Source organism: Alosa pseudoharengus, unplaced genomic scaffold, assembly GCF_046254945.1.
Source record: "Alosa pseudoharengus isolate Yale_2024_CS ecotype anadromous, Long Island Sound unplaced genomic scaffold, YU_APseudo_1.1 YU_APseudo_1.1_scf_10, whole genome shotgun sequence".
Lineage (NCBI taxonomy): Eukaryota > Metazoa > Chordata > Actinopteri > Clupeiformes > Clupeidae > Alosa > Alosa pseudoharengus.
Genome location: NW_027468565.1, coordinates 586941 through 606468, shown reverse-complemented (window position 1 = coordinate 606468; position 19528 = coordinate 586941). Strand labels below are relative to the sequence as shown.

Sequence of the window (19528 nt, the reverse complement as noted above, 5' to 3'; positions counted from 1 at the left end):
ACCACTACAACTAACCTAGCAACAGTCTAGCAACCACCTCAAGTACCATAGCAACAGCCTAGCAACCATGTCTAATACCCTAGCAACAGCCTAGCAACCACTTCCACCAAGGATTAAACTTCTCCGTCGTGCAACGGATTTCCGTCAATTTGACAATTTGTTTTTTTTTTTCACTTTAATCCCTGACTTCCACAGTTACAACCTAGCAACCAATATAACAACCAATGAGTTTAACCTAACAACCAGCATAGCAACCACCACAACTAACCTAGGGAACAGCCTAGCAACCACTTCAAGTACACTAGCAACAGCATAGCAACCACCATTACTACCCTAGCAACAGCAGAGCAACCACCACAACTTCAAACTAGCAACCAGCATAGCAACCACTTAATTTGGCATAACAACCAACATGTACCCTAGCAACTTTATCTGCATTATTTGTTTTTACTCTGTATGATATTTTACGTCATATATTTTGCATTTTCATGCACTGTATTTCCTTCCGGAAATACTTTTCTAGTTGCATTTGATATGACTATATAAATGGCACTCATGTTAACTTGAAACAGAGGGACTGAAGATATCAATGACATGTGATTGAACTCCACACGCTCACATTTCACGAAGCAAATTTAAACAGTTTAAACGAATTTTGCACAAAAAGAATGCTGCACCTTTTTATCTCTGGTCGTATTAAGTAGACCATTCATGTTTGGATGGCTGTAAGATTATACATAATTACATGCTATGATCTTTCCGTACACCATATCTTGAGAATAAAACATTGTTACATTTGTACCGCTGTTACAATTGTAGGCTACCAGTTCTCCCCTACCCAGTAGGCTACTGTTAGCCTAAGAAGCATCTAACCTCCGTGTTATTTTCTTTTGAAGTTGAGAAAATGCCTTTATATATTTAAGCATTCTTCTTAGAGATTATGTTGAGAAATATAACTTGTAGGAAACCAGGTAGGCCCTACGGACATGGTCAACGTGAGAAGACGTGCTGAAAGTGGGCTGAGCTCAATGTTGCGCTCCGCCCCACATTGAGCCCAGCCCCGATCTGCAAGCTGCAGCCAGGGGCTTCTGAACTGTGACCATTTTTTGGTTGCTTTTTCATTTTTGAAGATACATGGATTTTTATTAAAGCAACACCAAAGAGTTTTTTGTACCTTAAAATAATGTTTCCAAAATCGTTTCAGTGGTTCATCAACTTGTAACAGAGTGAATGGCACTTTCTGCATTCGCTTCGCGGCCCTCTATCGGCTATAACCGCACTATGTAAGTTTGCCGGATCGGGTAGCGGATCTGTAGTTCAATGGAATGAGACATGAAAAACTACAAATTTGACTTACATCTGATGTTGCAAAACATCTATGGAGTAAAACTTGTGCCACCTTAAACCGAATTTGAATATGTTGTATTTGCATTTGAATTGCTGAATTTGAACAATTGTATTGGAAAAACGAATTTGAATAGTATATGTTGAAACTGAATTCATTAGATTGTAACTGAATCTCAGGCAACTTGAAATTGAATATAATATTTTGAAATTGAACTCATTTGCTCTGATACATAAATTATCCTGACTGAAAATTTCGCTCTTGGAACTTTCACATTCAGTTCTCAAAATTCAGTTTCAAAACGTGAAATTCAATTTCAGTCTACCGAGACAAAAACAGCTGGTAGCTCAGGAAAAGCAATCGAGTGCAGAGCTATTGTGATCGCGTGACTAGTGCCGAGCGCGAAGCAGAGCATAGTGTGGGCACTTGGTTTGCACGGTTATTAGATCTGCACACACGATTCATAAAACACATTACGATTGTAGGCCTACTGTCTCACCTACCGTTTATGTAATTTTAAACAAATAAAACATTTGTTGCAGTATTATTTCAAACTTCTAGCTTGTCAATCCTTGAAATACAGAACTAGGCTACCCAGCCATCAAACATCGATGTAGCCTAGGCCTACTTACCTACCGTTTTTGTAATTTTAAACAAATAAAAATGTTTTTGCAGTATTACATCTAAAACTTCTAGCCTGTCAATCCTTGAAGTACAGAACTACCCAGCTAGCCATCAAACATCGATGTATGGTCTTACCTACCGTTTTTGTAATTTTAAATAGGCTAAAACATTTTTTACAGTATTACATTTCAAACTTCCAGCCTGTCAGTCCATACAGAACTACTCAGCTAGCCATCAAACATCAATGTACTGTCTACCAATTGCAAACTTCTAGCCTGTCATTCTTTAAAATGTCATGGGCATAACTTTCTCTCGTTTTCGTTTTTCCTACTCAACTACTGCTCTATTTCTTATCCTGGACGGCCACCTACTGGATAGAAAAGGCAACAACCTAGTAATTATGTGAATAAAAATCTACATGTTTGAATGAACAAAAAAGGACAAATCATTACCGTTTTCTTACGTTTAAAGCCACTCTTGTAATACTATGATGTGTAGGCTACCTTTATTTGCTTCCAATTACATATGGTTATGGTTACGCTTTTGTCCAAAGCAACATAAATACAAAACAATATAATACTTAAAATTGAACAGGGAACAAATGAAGATGTTGGTCAGACTATAATAAAGAGAATAGCAATAATAAACAACCATGTCAATTCAATCAATAACCTAATGACATAAACAATGAGAAAAAAGGGAAAATAGTAATAATAAACAATAATGTACATTCAGTCAATAATATAATAAAAATAACAATAGCATGGTAAGACTACATTATGGAGAATATCAATAATAAACAACAATGTCAAATTAATCAACAGCCTAATGAAAATGAAACAATACTATACAAACCATAAGTGTTAATTCAAGTGCATGTTGAACAGATACGTCTTTAGACCCCTGTTAAAAGACCCAAAACTATCACAGGAACAGAGAGCACTGGGCAACTCATTCCACCAACATGGAACCACTGAGGAAAAGTCTTGAATTTGACCTATGTCTGGTCGACACAACAGACACTCTTCAGAAGAACGCAGTGGGCAGTTGAGGATGTACGTCTTGATCATTGAATTAAAATAACAAGGAGCAGATCCGGTCAGTGTCCTATAGGCCAAAGTGAGAGATTTAAATTTAATTCTGCCTAATAGGGAGCCAATGGAGAGTAACTAGGAGAGGAGTTACATATGTCTTTGGCTGATTAAAGACCAGGCGTGCGGCAGCATTCTGAATCAGCTGTAACAATCTTACTACACAAGCAGGTAAACCAGCTAATAGTAAATTACAATAGTCCAGCTTGGAGATGACCATGGCCTGAACAAGAAGTTGTGTGGAATCCTGTGTCAGATAAGGTCTGTTCTTCCTTATGTTGCAAAGGATAAACCTACATGATTTTGCAATTGCATCATATCTAATATCAGCTGATTACACACATAAACTAAAATTTAGATTGCCCATACATTTGGAAATCCATCACCACCAATGGCAAACAATTGGTGATGGTGAATTGGCAAACATCAATTCCAGAGAAAACAACAGTGGACATGTTTATTAGTGTGTAAAGTGTTTTACAATATGTGTTGCATCTTGCAAAGATATTTATTAAGAGAAATCAAGCTTCGGTGTCCATGTCTGATCGGTGCCAGTCCATTGTCCTCAGTCTATCTCACTGTCCACTGTTCATTGAGGCCTCTCAACCTATGAAAATAAAACCAACAAACAATCAGTGTTTAGCTTAAAGGTCTACTGTGAGTCTTTCTCGTTAATTGTTTATTCATCTCTGCGCAAAGAGGTCTCATAAGCATCAGGCAATCAGGATACACAAGTCTGTGCACCTAAGAGACAATCAGTTGTTTCTCACACACACATGCATACCTTGGATCGTATACATCATAATAAATATCATTACACCTTCTCTGCACACACACGACTTGGTCAATACAATGAGTTAATTAAGAACCAAGGACATTTCTATCATCATACAACACATTATTTGCAATCTACACACACATTACTGAAACAGAAGTATCAAGACAACACACAGTTAAAGTATAATAATTAGGTTATTGTAATATACTGTGTCTATTTCTCAATAACTTTTACAAAATCTGCATGGAGTCGATGAAGAAGCATAAATCAGCCTGTAGAAATACTGTTAAACTAGGGTCTCTTGAGTCTTGATCATATTATCGATATAGAACATATTCAGTTTGAAACTCTTAGAAGCTAGCTAGCTACCATTTGCTAACAAAGTTATCGCAATCCAGTTGTCTGGCAACATCACGGCACGAAAAAATTGCCCCATGTAGCATTAGCTAACAGACAACACAACGATGAAAAAAGCTTAACTAGGGGGACATATCCAGTTTTCCATGAATGATACTGTTTAACCTGAGATTGTAACGTGTTCTTACAGGCCTAAAAGGCACAATGATATGACAATGGCCAATCATATTGTTCTATCAAAGAGTAACGTTATAGTAGTCTAACTGGTTCTGAACTATGGAAAAAACTTTAACTTAGTCGATGAAACTATGCTGGCTAGCCAGCCAGCGCTAGCATAAAATGTACATTATATAAAGTAACGTTAACAGACATGGCATATGATATCAACTTACTTGGACGTTTTCTGATGTGCCAGTCGCTTCCATCTCTTCTTTCTCTGTTCGACACTGTAAGGAGGTTCAGGAGACAGCTTGCTAAGAGGGTGCTATGCTCTTTGCTTCGCGCTCGGCACTTGTCACGCGATCACAATAGCTCTGCACTCGATTGCTCTTCCTTAGCTACCAGCTGTTTTGTCTCGGTAGACTGAAATTGAATTTCACGTTTTGAAACTGAATTTTGAGAACTGAATGTGAAAGTTCCAAGAGCGAAATTTTCAGTCAGGATAATTTATGTATCAGAGCAAATTAGTTCAATTTCAAAATATTATATTCAATTTCAAGTTGACTGAGATTCAGTTCCAAACTAATGAATTCAGTTTCAAAATATAATATTCAAATTCGTTTTTCCAATACAATTGCTCAAATTCATATTCAAATTCATATTCAAATTCGGTTTAAGGTGACACAAGTTTTACTCCATAAACATCACACTTCATCATCAAAATTATGCAACATATTCTACCTTGTCTGTGGACATTATTTGCAAAGCCGGTGCTGGATAAACAAATAGTGCGTGCGACAGAGGGAAAGTTCTTTGGTGTTGCTTTAAACCTGAAATTCAAGTAGTTTCACTGGAAAATGACATGTCAATAACGACTTGCGCCACTAGGGCGCGGCCATGTTTTAAAAATGCAGGCGCTACGTCATCAGAATGGTTAGCGTTTGTTCGTGGATGTTTTATCCATTAGCGGACGTTCACTATTTCAATATGCCTACGCAAATTCTGTTGATGTTTGTTTTTGTGTTTGTACAAGAACAAGGGCCGCTGTAATGTAGCCTGTAGGCCTATCAGAGACAGTACTTAATTAGATTTAACTTCAGTCGCAATAATGTGTTTGGATGTTCTCGCACAACTTGTGGATTACCGCGACCTGAAAATGCAGTTGCATCGTTGATGAATTGGTGAATAAACTCGGGGGAGCGAACTTCTCATGTGTGAGTAAGAGGTTTCTTTTTGTAATTGAGTAGTATCGATGATTGCATTTGTTTCGCTCAAGTAGTAGTGGAAACTATATGCAGAGAAGCTTTAGTACCACTTTGCGTGAAGCTTTAGTACCACTTTCAGCCACTGTGCGTCGCTCTGCCACTGTACATCGCTCTGTCAGTAGCCTGACTGCCGCCCCTTCTGAAAAAGCAGGAGGCTACCTTTAAACATAATTGTTACCGAGAGGAATCCCAGCCTATGAATTCAATAACAAAATAAATCATGCATAATTAAACATTACCTCGATTAAGGCTACTTGGGTATGGCTTAAGGCTTGACTACACGGTGGTAGCGAAAATCGAAATCTGCTTTTGATAGCCTACCGGTGCCGCTCCACAAAACGAAAAAATATCTTTTAAAACAATATATTTTTCTCTTTATTTGCTGTCTACGTTATTGTCAGTGTTGGGGGTAACGCAACTACGCAAATCAAAACAGTGTCTTAATTTGCCCTACTTCTTGACTGCAATGTAGTCAATTGACTGCTTGACATGTCATTTTTATTTTTCTGTACAATAAACAAATACATCTGCTTTATGCCGCAGAATTACATTCATATTTGGCTGACTGCAGACGCGCCACTTCCCTCCCCATATTCCAAGATTAAGATAGTAGCCTATACAAAAAGCACTTCATACTATCATAAAAATTCATTAAAACGAATAGCTATTTGCAATTTGACAAAACACTGGTCCTCATTTTGCGAATGCGAGGACGATATGAGCCTGTTGCATTTAGTTAGATGTCCGAGTCACGAATAATGTTTGAAAACCACTGGCTCGTAATCACAATAATTTAACACACGACAGTTGGATAGCCTACTTAATCATGTCCCCATGCCTACATTTTTGTGAGTAGCATAGAGATCGTTAAAAATGGCATAAAAAGTATGGCTCTCCGTTTGGGACATCGAAAACTTATATTTTTAATATAGGGTAGACTACCGTCGGAGATGCTGACTTGCAAAGGACTCGGGATAACACGTTATCTCCACTATCATCAGTCATGCCCCTTGATCAAAGTGGGGAATGAAATAAAAGTTTGAGAACCACTGGCTTAACAAGTTACCTGCAGTCCAGAACACACAGAATCTGTTGCAATATTCTGATGATATCGGCGATGATATCAGCAAATGTTTGTTTTCCAAATAAGAATTTCACTTCACCATGCACCTTCGACAATGAATAGCTCATTAGGGCCCGAGCACCGAAGGGCGCAAGGCCCTATTGTTTTTGTAAGGATTATTATTATTATTATTATTATTATTATTATTATTATTATTATTGTTATTCCACTTTTTTGCTTTCCTGTTTTTGAGGTGGTTAACATGGTCGAAACCTCTTGAAATTTGGCACACACGTCAGGTGTCATGCATCGCAGTTAGGTACAAGAGCTTGACCCCGGGCGTGGCCCAGGGACTCGCTAGCGCCCCCTTAGGTGACTGATCCCGTGGTTGGCAAATATTTTGAGGTGGTTAACATAATCGAAAACGCATGAAATTTAGCACACACATCAAGTGGTACAGTGAATAGACAGGGATAAAAGCTTGGCACCGGGCATTGCCCAGGAACTCCATAGCGCCCCCTTACGTCACAGTGACTTGTGGTTGGCATATAGTTTTAGATACAAACACCAAATTGGGTGGGTGTATGTAACTCCCAAAAACAAACAACTTTTGTATTAACATGCCATTAGCCACGCCCACAGGAAGTGAGGTAATTGAGATTTTGTGCGTTGTGGACATGATCAATTTTAACGTACTCCTCCTAGACGGTTGATCGATCCGATTCATGTCAAAGTTGGTATACATGATGCCGAGATGTTCCTGATTATAAATTGTGAAGTTTTTTTTCGATATGTTGTAATTTGACGAAATGGCGAAATTATTAATTTTAATACCCTTCCACATAAACAATAAATGTGTCATAATTCACCATGCATGGCTTGAAATGTTTTAAATTTCACAGGTCATTGAAGACCATGTTAATGATAATATTCACATGCCCATAATGCATGTTTGGCATAGCGCCACCAACTGGCAACAGAAAGAATGACAATTATACTGATGTCACATGATCAATTTGAACATACTCCTCCTAGACGGTTTGCCAGATTCATTTGAAATTTGGCAAACATTATGCCAAGATGTCGCTGATGTTAAATTGTGAAGGTATTTTTGAATGTTGTAATATATTTGATATGATTTTAATATCTCACCACATAAACAGGAAATGTGTCATAAATCACAGTGCATTGAATGAATGGTCTGAAACTTCTCAGGTTAATAGATATCATGATTATGATGATATCCAGACACCCAATGGGCCTGCCTGGCATAGCGCCATCACCTGGCCAAGCAGGAAATGTGCCAGAAATGGAAAATGCCTTAAGTGATTGATCTGAAACTTTATAAAATATTGGATATCATTATTGTGATGATATTCACATGCGTAATTCACAGGCCTAGCATAGCGCCACCATCTGGCCAAGCAGGAAATGTGCCAGAAATGCTCTATGCATTGAATAAATGGTCTGAAACTTCTCAGGTTAATAGATATTATGATTATGATGATATCCAGACACCCAATGGGCCTGCCTGGCATAGCGCCACCACCTGGTCAAGCAGGAAATGTGCCAGAAATGGACAATGCCTTAAGTGATTGATCTGAAAGTTTACAAACATTTTGGATATCATTATTGTGATGATATTCACATGTGTAATTTTCATGCCTAACATAGCGCCACCATCTGGCCAACCAAAAAGTGTATCAGAAATGTTCTTTGCTTAAAATTAATGGTCTGAAATTTCTCAGGTTAATGTATATTATGATTATGATGACACCCAATGGACCTGCCTGGCATTACGCCCCCACCTGGCCAAGCGAGTAAATGTGGCAGAAAATAAAATACAAAAACAAATAGCACACAAATCAAATATGTACATTTCACAAACGCACCACGTCGGTGCTTTGTTGGATTCTGACATGTCACGGGTTGCGGCCCGCAGGTGCTCGGGCCCGCCATTGCCGCTTGCGGCTATATTTATTATTATTGTCATTCCACTTTTTTGCTTTCCTGTTTTTGAGGTGGTTAACATGGTCGAAAATTCTTGAAATTAGGCACACACGTTAGGTGTCACGCAACGCAGTTAGGTACAAGAGCTTGACCTCGGGTGTGGCCCAGAGACTCGCTAGCGCCCCCTTAGGTGACTGATCCCGTGGTTGGCATATATTTTGAGGTGGTTAACATGGTCGAAAACGCATGAAATTTAGCACACACATCAAGTGGTACAGTGAATAGACAGGGATAAAAGCTTGGCACCGGGCGTTGCCCAGGAACTCCATAGCGCCCCCTTACGTCACAGTGACTTGTGGTTGGCATATAGTTTTAGATACACACACCAAATTTGGTGGGTGTATGTAACTCCCAAAAACAAACAACTTTTGTATTAACATGCCATTAGCCACGCCCACAGGAAGTGAGGTAATTGAGATTTTGTGCGTTGTGGACATGATCGATCAATTTTAACGTACTCCTCCTAGACGGTTGATCCGATTCATGTCAAAGTTGGTATACATGATGCCGAGATGTTCCTGATTATAAATTGTGAAGTTTTTTTTTGATATGTTGTAATTTGACGAAATGGCGAAATTATTAATTTTAATACCTTTCCACATAAACAATAAATGTGTCATAATTCACCATGCATGGCTTGAAATGTTTTAAATTTCACAGGTCATTGAAGACCATGTTAATGATAATATTCACATGCCCATAATGCATGTTTGGCATAGCGCCACCAACTGGCAACAGAAAGAATGACAATTATACTGATGTCACATGATCAATTTGAACATACTCCTCCTAGACGGTTTGTCAGATTAATTTGAAATTTGGCAAACATTATGCCAAGATGTCGCTAATGTTAAATTGTGAATGAATTTTTTAATGTTGTAATATATTTGATATGATTTTAATATCTCACCACATAAACAGGAAATGTGTCATAAATCACAGTGCATTGAATGAATGGTCTGAAACTTCTCAGGTTAATAGATATCATGATTATGATGATATCCAGACACCCAATGGGCCTGCCTGGCATAGCGCCACCACCTGGCCAAGCAGGAAATGTGCCAGAAATGGAAAATGCCTTAAGTGATTGATCTGAAACTTTATAAAATATTGGATATCATTATTGTGATGATATTCACATGCGTAATTCACAGGCCTAGCATAGCGCCACCATCTGGCCAAGCAGGAAATGTGCCAGAAATGCTCTATGCTTTGAATAAATGGTCTGAAACTTCTCAGGTTAATAGATATTATGATTATGATGATATCCAGACACCCAATGGGCCTGCCTGGCATAGCGCCACCACCTGGTCAAGCAGGAAATGTGCCAGAAATGGACAATGCCTTAAGTGATTGATCTGAAAGTTTACAAAAAAGTTGGATATCATTATTGTGATGATATTCACATGTGTAATTTCCATGCCTAACATAGCGCCACCATCTGGCCAACCAAAAAGTGTATCAGAAATGTTCTTTGCTTAAAATGAATGGTCTGAAATTTCTCAGGTTAATATATATTATGATTATGATGACAACCAATGGGCCTGCCTTGCATTGCGCTCCCACCTGGCCAAGCAAGTACATGTGGCAGAAAATAAAATACAAAAGCAAATAGCACACGCATCAAATATGTACATTTCACAAACTCACCACGTCGGTGCTTTGTTGGATTCCGACATGTCACGGGTTGCAGCCCGCAGGTGCTCGGGCCCGCCATTGCCGCTTGCGGCTATATTTACACTTGTTACTGTTAAACGTAGGCCTAACTGGTATCATTACAAACATTATTCTGTGTCCTAAAACTGGCATATTTTATGGCATTGTGTCATGTAAATTCGTTGCAAAATCTAGAGAAATGTGTGAGGTGGTCAGCGGGGGACAATTGAGACACACATTGGATTGTGTTATTACTTGAACATTCCACACTATCCACAGCTGTGATATCAGGGGCAGGAGGATTACGGTTAGCGCAGGCTTTATATAAAATTCTTCAACAGAAGGCCTCGAATGCAGGCTTGCCCAAAATAAAGGCCTGTGGTTTGCGCAGCCTACAGTAAATAACAGACCCGCCACAATGTGCGGTATGATGCTTTTTTACGAGCAAGATGTTTTTGGTGTCCTACGCACACTGCATGTTCTTAAATAACAATGATCATCAGTAATATTCGACCATTAATTTGTGTAAATGGGCAAGCGTGACCACCTTGATTGGCTGATTGGCTGATGATTGTAACGCGGGCATGATTCCAAGCACCTCCCTTACGATGATGAGTGACAGGTGACAGGTCTCAGAATGTGTGCGCTATACAAGGACGGAATATGATGAATAACTGGGGCCGTAGGCTATTTACAAAGGCTTTTATCTTACCACTAGGAGTAGGCTACTCCTAAATCGCACTAAAAGATTTTAGCTTGGAGTTTTCTCTTAAAAGTTATTCACAAAGCCTTTCAGACAACTCCTAAACTAGGAGTGAGTCTTAGTTGCTATGGATGACGTCATTACTCATGCACGAGCTTGACTGAAGTGACCACCTTGATTGGCTGACGATTGTAATGCGGGAATGATTCCAAACACCTCCCTTCCGATGATGTGACGTGACAGGTCGGAGAGTAGTGCGAAGGACGGAAGATGATTAATAACTGAATAAAAAGGCCTAGCTTAAATGAATAAATAGTAAGGCAAAACAAATAGCCTAGTAGCCTAATGAAACATAGGCCTATGGATTGATGCAGTACCTTTGCAACATTATTAAATTAATCTGTCACCATATGCCTAGGCTAAGTTTGCAAACAGGAGAACATTTTAATTTGATTCACAATGAAACGTTACATTTAATTTACATGTTAACAATGAGTAGTTTTGGTTGTTGTTGGTGGCGTTATTGCATCCCTTTTATGAATGCAGAATTGTTCCCTCGCGATTGGAAGCTCCTGTTGCCACATAGGCAGGGATTAAAGTGAAAAAAAATCGTTTGACTGAACTTTTTTCAGGCCATAAATCATACGTTGTTCATATCTACCTATAGAGATAGCACCCCTTTTGCAGTCGCGACCTATTGGTTTTTAATGTACAAAAAGATGCAAACAGCAAAGTAAAGGGAGTATTCGCCTAATTCACACGGCGGCCATTGTTTAAACCAAAACGAGGCTACAGGGTACACTTACTATATAATTAATGCCACCTACAGGTGAATGCATAGAACATAACAATCCTATGGTTTGTGTACCCTGTAGCCTCGTTTTAGCCGCCAATGGCCATGTGAATAAGGCGAATTGAGAGTGTTCTTGATTGAGATTGAGTTTCCCTAATGAACAAAAATATATTTTAGTACCATCCCTGACCATTGCCGATTAGCCATTGCTGTTCTTTTCTACTGCAGCAATATTGTAGAAAGGCTTTAACACACTCTTATTTAATTACTTCAGGCCAAAAGTGTTTAAAGGGGAGATTTTTTTTCTTGTTAATATGCAATTCAACACCAAGTAAAATCTATAAAATCAAGTTTGCAAGACTTCCCATTTCCTCATCAAAGTAACGAATCAGAACATTCTAGATATTGTTCATATTTCCATTGTTGCCTCATCCGCATTTAATGAAAACATGGTAATTTTGAGTTTTACAGACAACTCAGTTTTCCAATGAGCAGCAATACTGTGTGTGCTCATGCAGGAGGTCTGCGCATTTGATAACGACAATCTGGAGACGGCGCTTTTGTCTTCAGCAACAGATTGTATAAGGTTGACAAGAGGTTGCGATATGGTGAGGGACCGGTCGTGTTGCGCTATGAACATGCGTAGCCTACTTTCTAAACGTAAAAACGGTCAGCCATAGATAAACGTAGCCTAACTCTGTCGTGGTGGCTAGTTGCACCAGGTAGGGAAGATGAAGTGCACGAACGTTAACCTTATGTACGGTCTTCTGATTGGTGGCGCTAAAACGCTAAAATGTTTTCCTATTGCATCCATAAACAATTTTCTTGCAGCGAACCGCGCAAAATCAAACCCCTGGCACTTTAATTTCTTTACACACCATGGCTTGTTAGTTCTCCCCCGTTTCCAACAGCTGCCCATCTCCATTTATTTTTTAACTTTTGACACCTGACTTCCTTTAGCAACAACGCATACATGACAGCTAGTGGCCTTGCCAAATAGACGCACACAAATCATGACGCTAATATGCGAGGTTCTGGTAGGCCTACTGGTTATGGTTTTGTGCTATAAATTAATAATATTTTATAGCAAAGTTTTAAGTTGACTATTTTAATTGTATGGTTATTTTTTGTCAACATACACTCACAACCTACTGTCGTTAAAAGTGAGGCCTAAGCAAAATAGGCTACAAGGCCGTCTGTGCGTCAAAAACACGACTGACCCCCTTACTCGACAGTTCGCGATGATGACAATATTATTATTATTTTATGTTAACACGCTCAGTCAAAACCTTCCGTCGCAAATTGTGAAAAACATTGTTGTATGTCATTACAGACGGGATAATAAATTGCATAGGCTACGGTTTATATTGCGTCGCTTTACACATAGCCTAATGTTAGTTGCATTGATTAAAAACTGTAACAATAATAGTAGCCTACATCGGGTGGCATAGCAGGCCATCTGTTCTAGTCATAGGTGACACCCAAAATGAATGACCTCCCCTGACAAGAGTTCGCGATAGTAAGAAATTGTCTTCATTGATGCACGAAAAGAACACAGCCGCTTCTTCTCTGAATTTGCACAGAGCTCACAATATCATATCCAAAAAAGTTAAACGGATTGGCCAACCTCATCAGCTGTCTCGATTGTGTCACTATAATCCAACTTTTAGACCGTTATAGTCCTCCATACGTGTTCTTTTTTTTTAAGCAAACGCCCGAGAAGTTTGTAGCTACAACATAAACAAAGCGAAACTCATGGCTGACGTAGGCTATCTTCTTGAGCGGTCACTGATTGAGACACAGAAAGTTCTCAAGAACACTATTAGGTCTTTAAACATTTACCTAATATTTGTAGTTGCCTTAAAAAAGGAAAAGCAAAAGGTGATAAGCCCCCCCCCTCCTATTTTTTTTCTCATCGGATCTGCATCGATCTCAAATATGACATTTCTAAAATCAAATTGACGGAAATCCGTCCTACGACGGAGAACTTTAATCCTTGCACATAGGCTACGCATTTCAAAACATTGCAACATAAAATGCCACAAAAAGCTGTTTATGAATAGGTCTTAGTGAGTTAGGAGTCCTTTCGACACTTCTTTTAAGTTGTCCCAGACTTAGGTGCTACTTTTAGGTCTAAAATGCTTTGTGAATTAGTTTTTGTGAAAAAAATTAGGAGTCCTAAAGTTAGACACGCCCATTATTTTTAGGAGTTGCTCCTAAATTCGCCAGTTAGGAGCTACTTTTAGCCTTAAAATTCTTTGTGAATACGGCCCCTGAATAAAAAGCCCTAACCTAAATGAATCAAGAGTAAGGCAAAACAAATAGCTCAGTAGCCTAATGAAACATACGGATTGATGTAGTATCTTTGTAACATTATTAAATTATTCTGTTACTATGCCTACGTTTGCAAAAGAGAACATTTTAATTTGATTCACAATAATGTTACATTTAATTTACATGTTGACAATGATTACCCTAGTTTTGGTTGTTGTTGGTGGCGTTATTGCATGTTAGTTATGCCTACAATGCAAAATTGCTTCCTCACGATTGGAAGCTCCTGGAGCTGCATAGGATTTCAAAACACGGCAAAATGCCGCAGGTTTGTGAATAGGTCTGTGAGTTAGGAGTCCTCTCGACTTCTTTTAAGCCGTCACAGAGGTGGGAAGGTGTGATTTGTTGGGGGCAGGGCCGGATTAACTGGGCACAAATGTCTGATGGCCTCCCTTCCCCCCAGCCAACGTGAATCGGGTGGTCAGTTAATAGGCCTATATCGTGAAGATTTTTCCTGCCATCTAAGGCACAAGCGCATCTGTGAGGCCAAGCCTCACCAAGTAGCTTGTTTGTTTACAACTAACATTCCATTTAATTAAATTGCTTTATAGGCTATGCCGAAATAGATTTCAACATTTTGAATATTAGTGTCGGGTGAATTGAAATGTTCTCAAAGTAGCATTATGGCTGAAAGCTGCTTGGGATCCCCCCGTCAAGCAATATAACCATACAAACGCGCTTCCTGCACTCATTGTTTCAAAAGGAGTAATTTTGGCTTTGTCAGAACTGAAGAGCTGTGGACGGCACGCAACGCAACACAACACAGACCCTGCTTCTCTCGCGTCAGTCACTGACATGAACGAAACACAGAACCCGCTTCTCTCACGGCAGTCACTGACAGTAGCCTAGAATAAATGCATGGGGAAAAACACTTCCCCATGACAAAGACATCGTAAAACACTGAAAGTTAATATTTTGAAACTAGCAACATACAAAACGCGCTTCCTGCACTCATTACAGAATTACGCATAGGCTACTTGGAACATAACACATTTGACAAAGGACAGCTTTGTCAAATGTGTTATGTTCCAAGTAGCCTATGCGTAATTCTGCTTTGCGTAATTCTGCTTCATAAAGTTGAACAAATACATTTGCTTATTTCACAGAAAAATATAAATAGCCAGTTAGGGTCTACAGTGCAGAGTTGGTAAGTTATGGTAGGCCAACTTGGAGTGAACATACAAACAGGGGAAATTCTTTCTCTAGTAGCTGAGTAGCCTGATGATACAACAATTCTGTCGGACGGTCATTGAACAATTTCTAGCAGGCAAGGGAGGGTCATGCAACTTTTGACTGAAGCACTCAAAATTCCTCCGGTGGCCCCTTCAATAAATAATGAACAGTCCCTAGATTGCTGCTGGGCTATGTCTTGGTGCATGTCTGTTAACAACTCATTGCCGTCAAAACGCGTAGCCTATCTCACGGTTGCATCCATTACAAACAAACATGCAATGTGAACGTCTGGGATTGGGAAGAGCACTAAATGCTCTACTGAATAAGCACGAAGTCAAACCTTTAAATGAAAAACACTCTTTAATAATCAAAAAAAATAAACTGCTGCTGAAGTAAACTTGTGACCATCAAAAATCGTTTATCGCCTGTAACTCCGTGATAACAGGACGTAACAGGAAGGCATTTGGCTGAGCAACGGAGGTTAATATGCTCTATATTTTGTCCAAATGATGTCTGTCTATCATCGTTGCACTCGGAGAAAACCAGAATGTATAATTTGTCCTGCGTTTCTTCTACGGCTGCAACCGGGATTCACTCGCAGTTAACCAAATATTTCTTTATTAGGGCAGGGCAGGCATATTTCTGGCTATTAAATTATTTCTAAACCAGTCTGCTAAAGTCTGTAGTGAAGTCTGTGTAGGGTTTTCCAGGCTCCATTTCTTTTTACGAGACACCCTGCTCACTTGAGCCATCTACTGGTTGTTTGGGTTGTTGCAGCGTCTCACTGGGAAAATACAAATTAAAGTCGCGTGATCCCACGCGCGGACCACAAGTGAAGCTGGCCAAGTCAACGCACTGCCCACTGTATGTGCAGAAAGTTTAAGGTTTTTTTAACAGTGACGCTGCACAAATAGCTTTAGGCTATATTAGATGCGGGCTACTACCGCTATAATGGTTAACACCTCTCTCCGTTTTTTGCGCTGAGGTGGTTTTTTTTTTTCGTGGATGATTTTATTAAAATATATTTTGAGCCAAAAGTGTGTGGGGGGGGGGGGGGGGGGGGGGGCATGTGCTTCCGGCACCTATGGCTTGAGCAGCTAAGCATCTAACCCAGCCGAATCGAGCCGAATAGACCTCTGAAGTTCGCCTGCAAAAAAGCTGCCATCTTTGAGATCCGGTATCTTGTGATTTTACATGGGGTTTTTGAATTATCGCACCTGTTAAACTCTCACGGGGACGAAGAAGTCTGAAATGCAGACGTTTTGCTCAACACACTTTTGTCCTCTGCCATAGAGTGGCTCCTGTGATCTTTGGTATGTTAAAGGTGCTAAGCGATGCCACGCATTTTTTAGGCTAAAACATTTTATGTTACTTACTGCAAACATCACCTAACCAACCGCTAACTGTCTGTGTCCTGAATACACTGTAAAAAAACGTGATCTCTGTGGGACAGCCTAGGCTCCAAAAACGGCAACAAAAACAACCAGCTAATCACAGCAGAGATGCGCGTTTAGAAGAGTTTCAATCAAAGATTCTAGAACAGAGGCCTGTTCTAGAATTTTTGGTTTCAATTGCACGGGAGCAGCGGGGGAGGAAGTAGCGAGCTAGCTCTCCGTTTTGTTTGAAAGTCAACAGAAGTGATGTTACCCAGCATCGCTTAGAGCACCCTTTAAAACGCCAAACTTAGATTTTTGCTACCCCAGAGCTAACTTGCAATACAACCTGCCATCTCCTTATATGGGCAAAGATGGCAGCTTTTTTGTAACTTCAGAGGTCTATAATTCTACTCTCAACTTTGGACGAATGAGGTGGCGACACATCATCTATGATGACGTAATCGTGCATATCTGGTAAGTCATGCAGAGGGGTATTTCACAAAACCTAGATAAGGGATTAAGCTGGGATTTTAGGTTATCCTGGATGAATTTAGCCTTGACTTGGTTTCACAAAAGAGATGGCACATAAGTTACCATGGGGATTTATTCTCTGCACCTAGCCTGGTCCCGACCAGGCTAACAGCCAAGCTAAGTTAATTCTAATGGTAATTATGTCGTCTTATTGGTTCAGCTAGCTGTCATTCACATCAGACCTCCGTGCTAATTTTTAAGGAGCTTTATTCCATTTATAAACTATTTGCTAAATGTATTTGCTCGCAAAACAAAACAGATTGTCTGCCTACTACCATATAGTTATTATTTTAATTGTGATAGCCTTATACTTATTAACATAGGCCTATGTACTCTTTGTTTGTTTATTTTATTGATAGACGTTTGATGAATAGCCTACTGTAGTTGATTGGAAGTGGAGGGGCAAGTTCTCGGAGGTATTTTCAACTATAATATTAAGGTATATCATGCATCTTTGCAGAGGCAAGCGCTTTCTTAATGACGTTGCGTTCCGAGACAAGAAAGCACTCACACGTGGGTGCATACGTACATTTGCATTAAGTTGGTCTACCACGCCTACTCCCGCTGTTTTACAGAAATAGCCATGATTCCCCATTCCAAAATTGACAACTTTACTTCATTGTTAGTCTATATCAAAAGCGGTTGTTCACTTTGTGTGAATGACGCTAATTTCCGCGTCTTTTTTATTCCAACCGTGGGCATTTTGGAGCAGAAACGAGAACGCGCACACATGCTGAATTACTTACACCTGGCTTGACATAGTTGCTCCTACTCATCTTGGATTGGCGTTAGTGAAACGAGTTTAGCTAGGATGACCAGACAACGCTATGTCAAACCTCGCTTTATCACTTATCTTGGATGTCTTAATTCTGCCTTTGTGAAATACCCCTCTGATCTAGTTGTATTGTTGCCATGGGAACTCATTTGTTTACATAAATTGTCCAAGCTTATATCACAGTGTTGCTGCTCCGTCTGAGAATATGTAACAAGAGAAGCCTAATGTAAAACGAAGGTTTAGTAGATGTAACATGTTTCACGCATTTTGGGATAAACAAGACCTTCGTCAATATCAACAGATGTTAACATAATCAACACCCCACCTCTCAAGCCTACCACATGATTCAGCTAAAACCGCCAAGCAAACAACCAAACAAACCAACCAATGGTTTTAGCGCCCTAGCTTCTAGAATCTTTGCACACAACCAACAACGTTTGTTTTGGGCACGGCAATCAACCAACACAGCAAAACAAAAGAACTAATGCTAGTTCTACTGATTAGGCTTTGTGGTCCACTGAAAATGTGCCTCACTGTTAGGTCCATCTTCAGTGATCATGCATAATGTAATGTTTATTGTTGTGCTAAAATGATTAATAGAAACTAGGCTAGAATGTTAGGCCTACTTTGGCCAGAGTTGCATCATGCAAACTTTTTCAAAGTCACAAAATGTGATGATTAAGTTAGCGTTTGCAAGCTAATGAAGCTAACGTAGGATGTTAGCTATCGATACGACAAAATGTGTACCAGGATACTGCGGGAGAAATAAAGTGGTAAGGTAAATTGGACAGTTAAGTAAAACCATTGACAGCATTGTGTTGAGAAACAAGCAACCCCATCTACATTTTGGATCCAGTGTTATGCTCTTGGCGTTAAGTTAGCGCTATGAATAGCCTTTCCTATGTGCTAACGTTAACGTTACCAACTCACTAACGTTAACGTTATTTAAGTCTCGCAGCCAGAAAACAAACTGTTTAGAAGCAATACATATATGCTGGCCTAGTATTACTAGTGTTACTAACCGAACAATACGTTTGCGTTCTCTCAGAAGTCCTAGCTCCACAGGACTCACCAGAATCAGAGAATGTCTGCCAGAATAGCAGCGTGAAACTAGCGACAGTAAAGAAAATTCCAATATGACAGCCATTCGCTAATCCTTCAAAATAAAAGTCAGACCCTATCATTACTTTTTCCATTCATGAAGAAGAAATGTATTCATTTAAAACTTTATCGTGTTACCAAAGGTAGAGTAAAGTTTGAAAATAAGTAAATAAGACATTTAAATGGAAAATACAGTACTACTTAAGGTTGACAAGCACTATTGAATTTCAAATTGTGTGGCTGTGAAAACAATATTGTGCATATTTAAAAGGGGGTGAAATGGAATCCGTATAACATGTCCTTTCAGGAAATGTATAGATATATATACCAAATTGCCTTTGTAGGTACCAGGCCATCCTAAGTTTGTACCGAGTCAATTGACAAACAATGTTGAACT

General features: G+C 39.4%; 1 protein-coding gene and 1 long non-coding RNA gene across 5 annotated transcripts in view; both read right to left on the bottom strand.

The window, feature by feature from the left end:
• snupn (snurportin 1) overlaps positions 1 to 19141 on the bottom strand; it is a 135091-nt gene extending 115950 nt beyond the window's left edge. The window contains exon 1 of one of the 4 annotated variants that reach the window (XM_076302570.1): positions 19103 to 19141. Coding sequence is in view for 2 of the 4 variants with exons in the window: in XM_076302573.1 (XP_076158688.1) it covers positions 10343 to 10371 (29 nt within the window). In the remaining 2 variants the exon portion in view is untranslated. Of the gene's footprint in view, positions 1 to 10342; positions 11107 to 19052 lie in introns of those variants that run through there. The other 3 variants (XM_076302567.1, XM_076302573.1, XM_076302559.1) reach the window with 3 other exon arrangements.
• On the bottom strand, positions 3504 to 4918 carry LOC143141936 (uncharacterized). The gene is made up of 2 exons (XR_012990834.1): positions 4588 to 4918; positions 3504 to 3667 (listed from the first exon to the last, which is right to left on the bottom strand). It is a non-coding gene; the product is annotated as an uncharacterized LOC143141936 (long non-coding RNA).
• Positions 19142 to 19528: the final 387 nt, after the last annotated feature.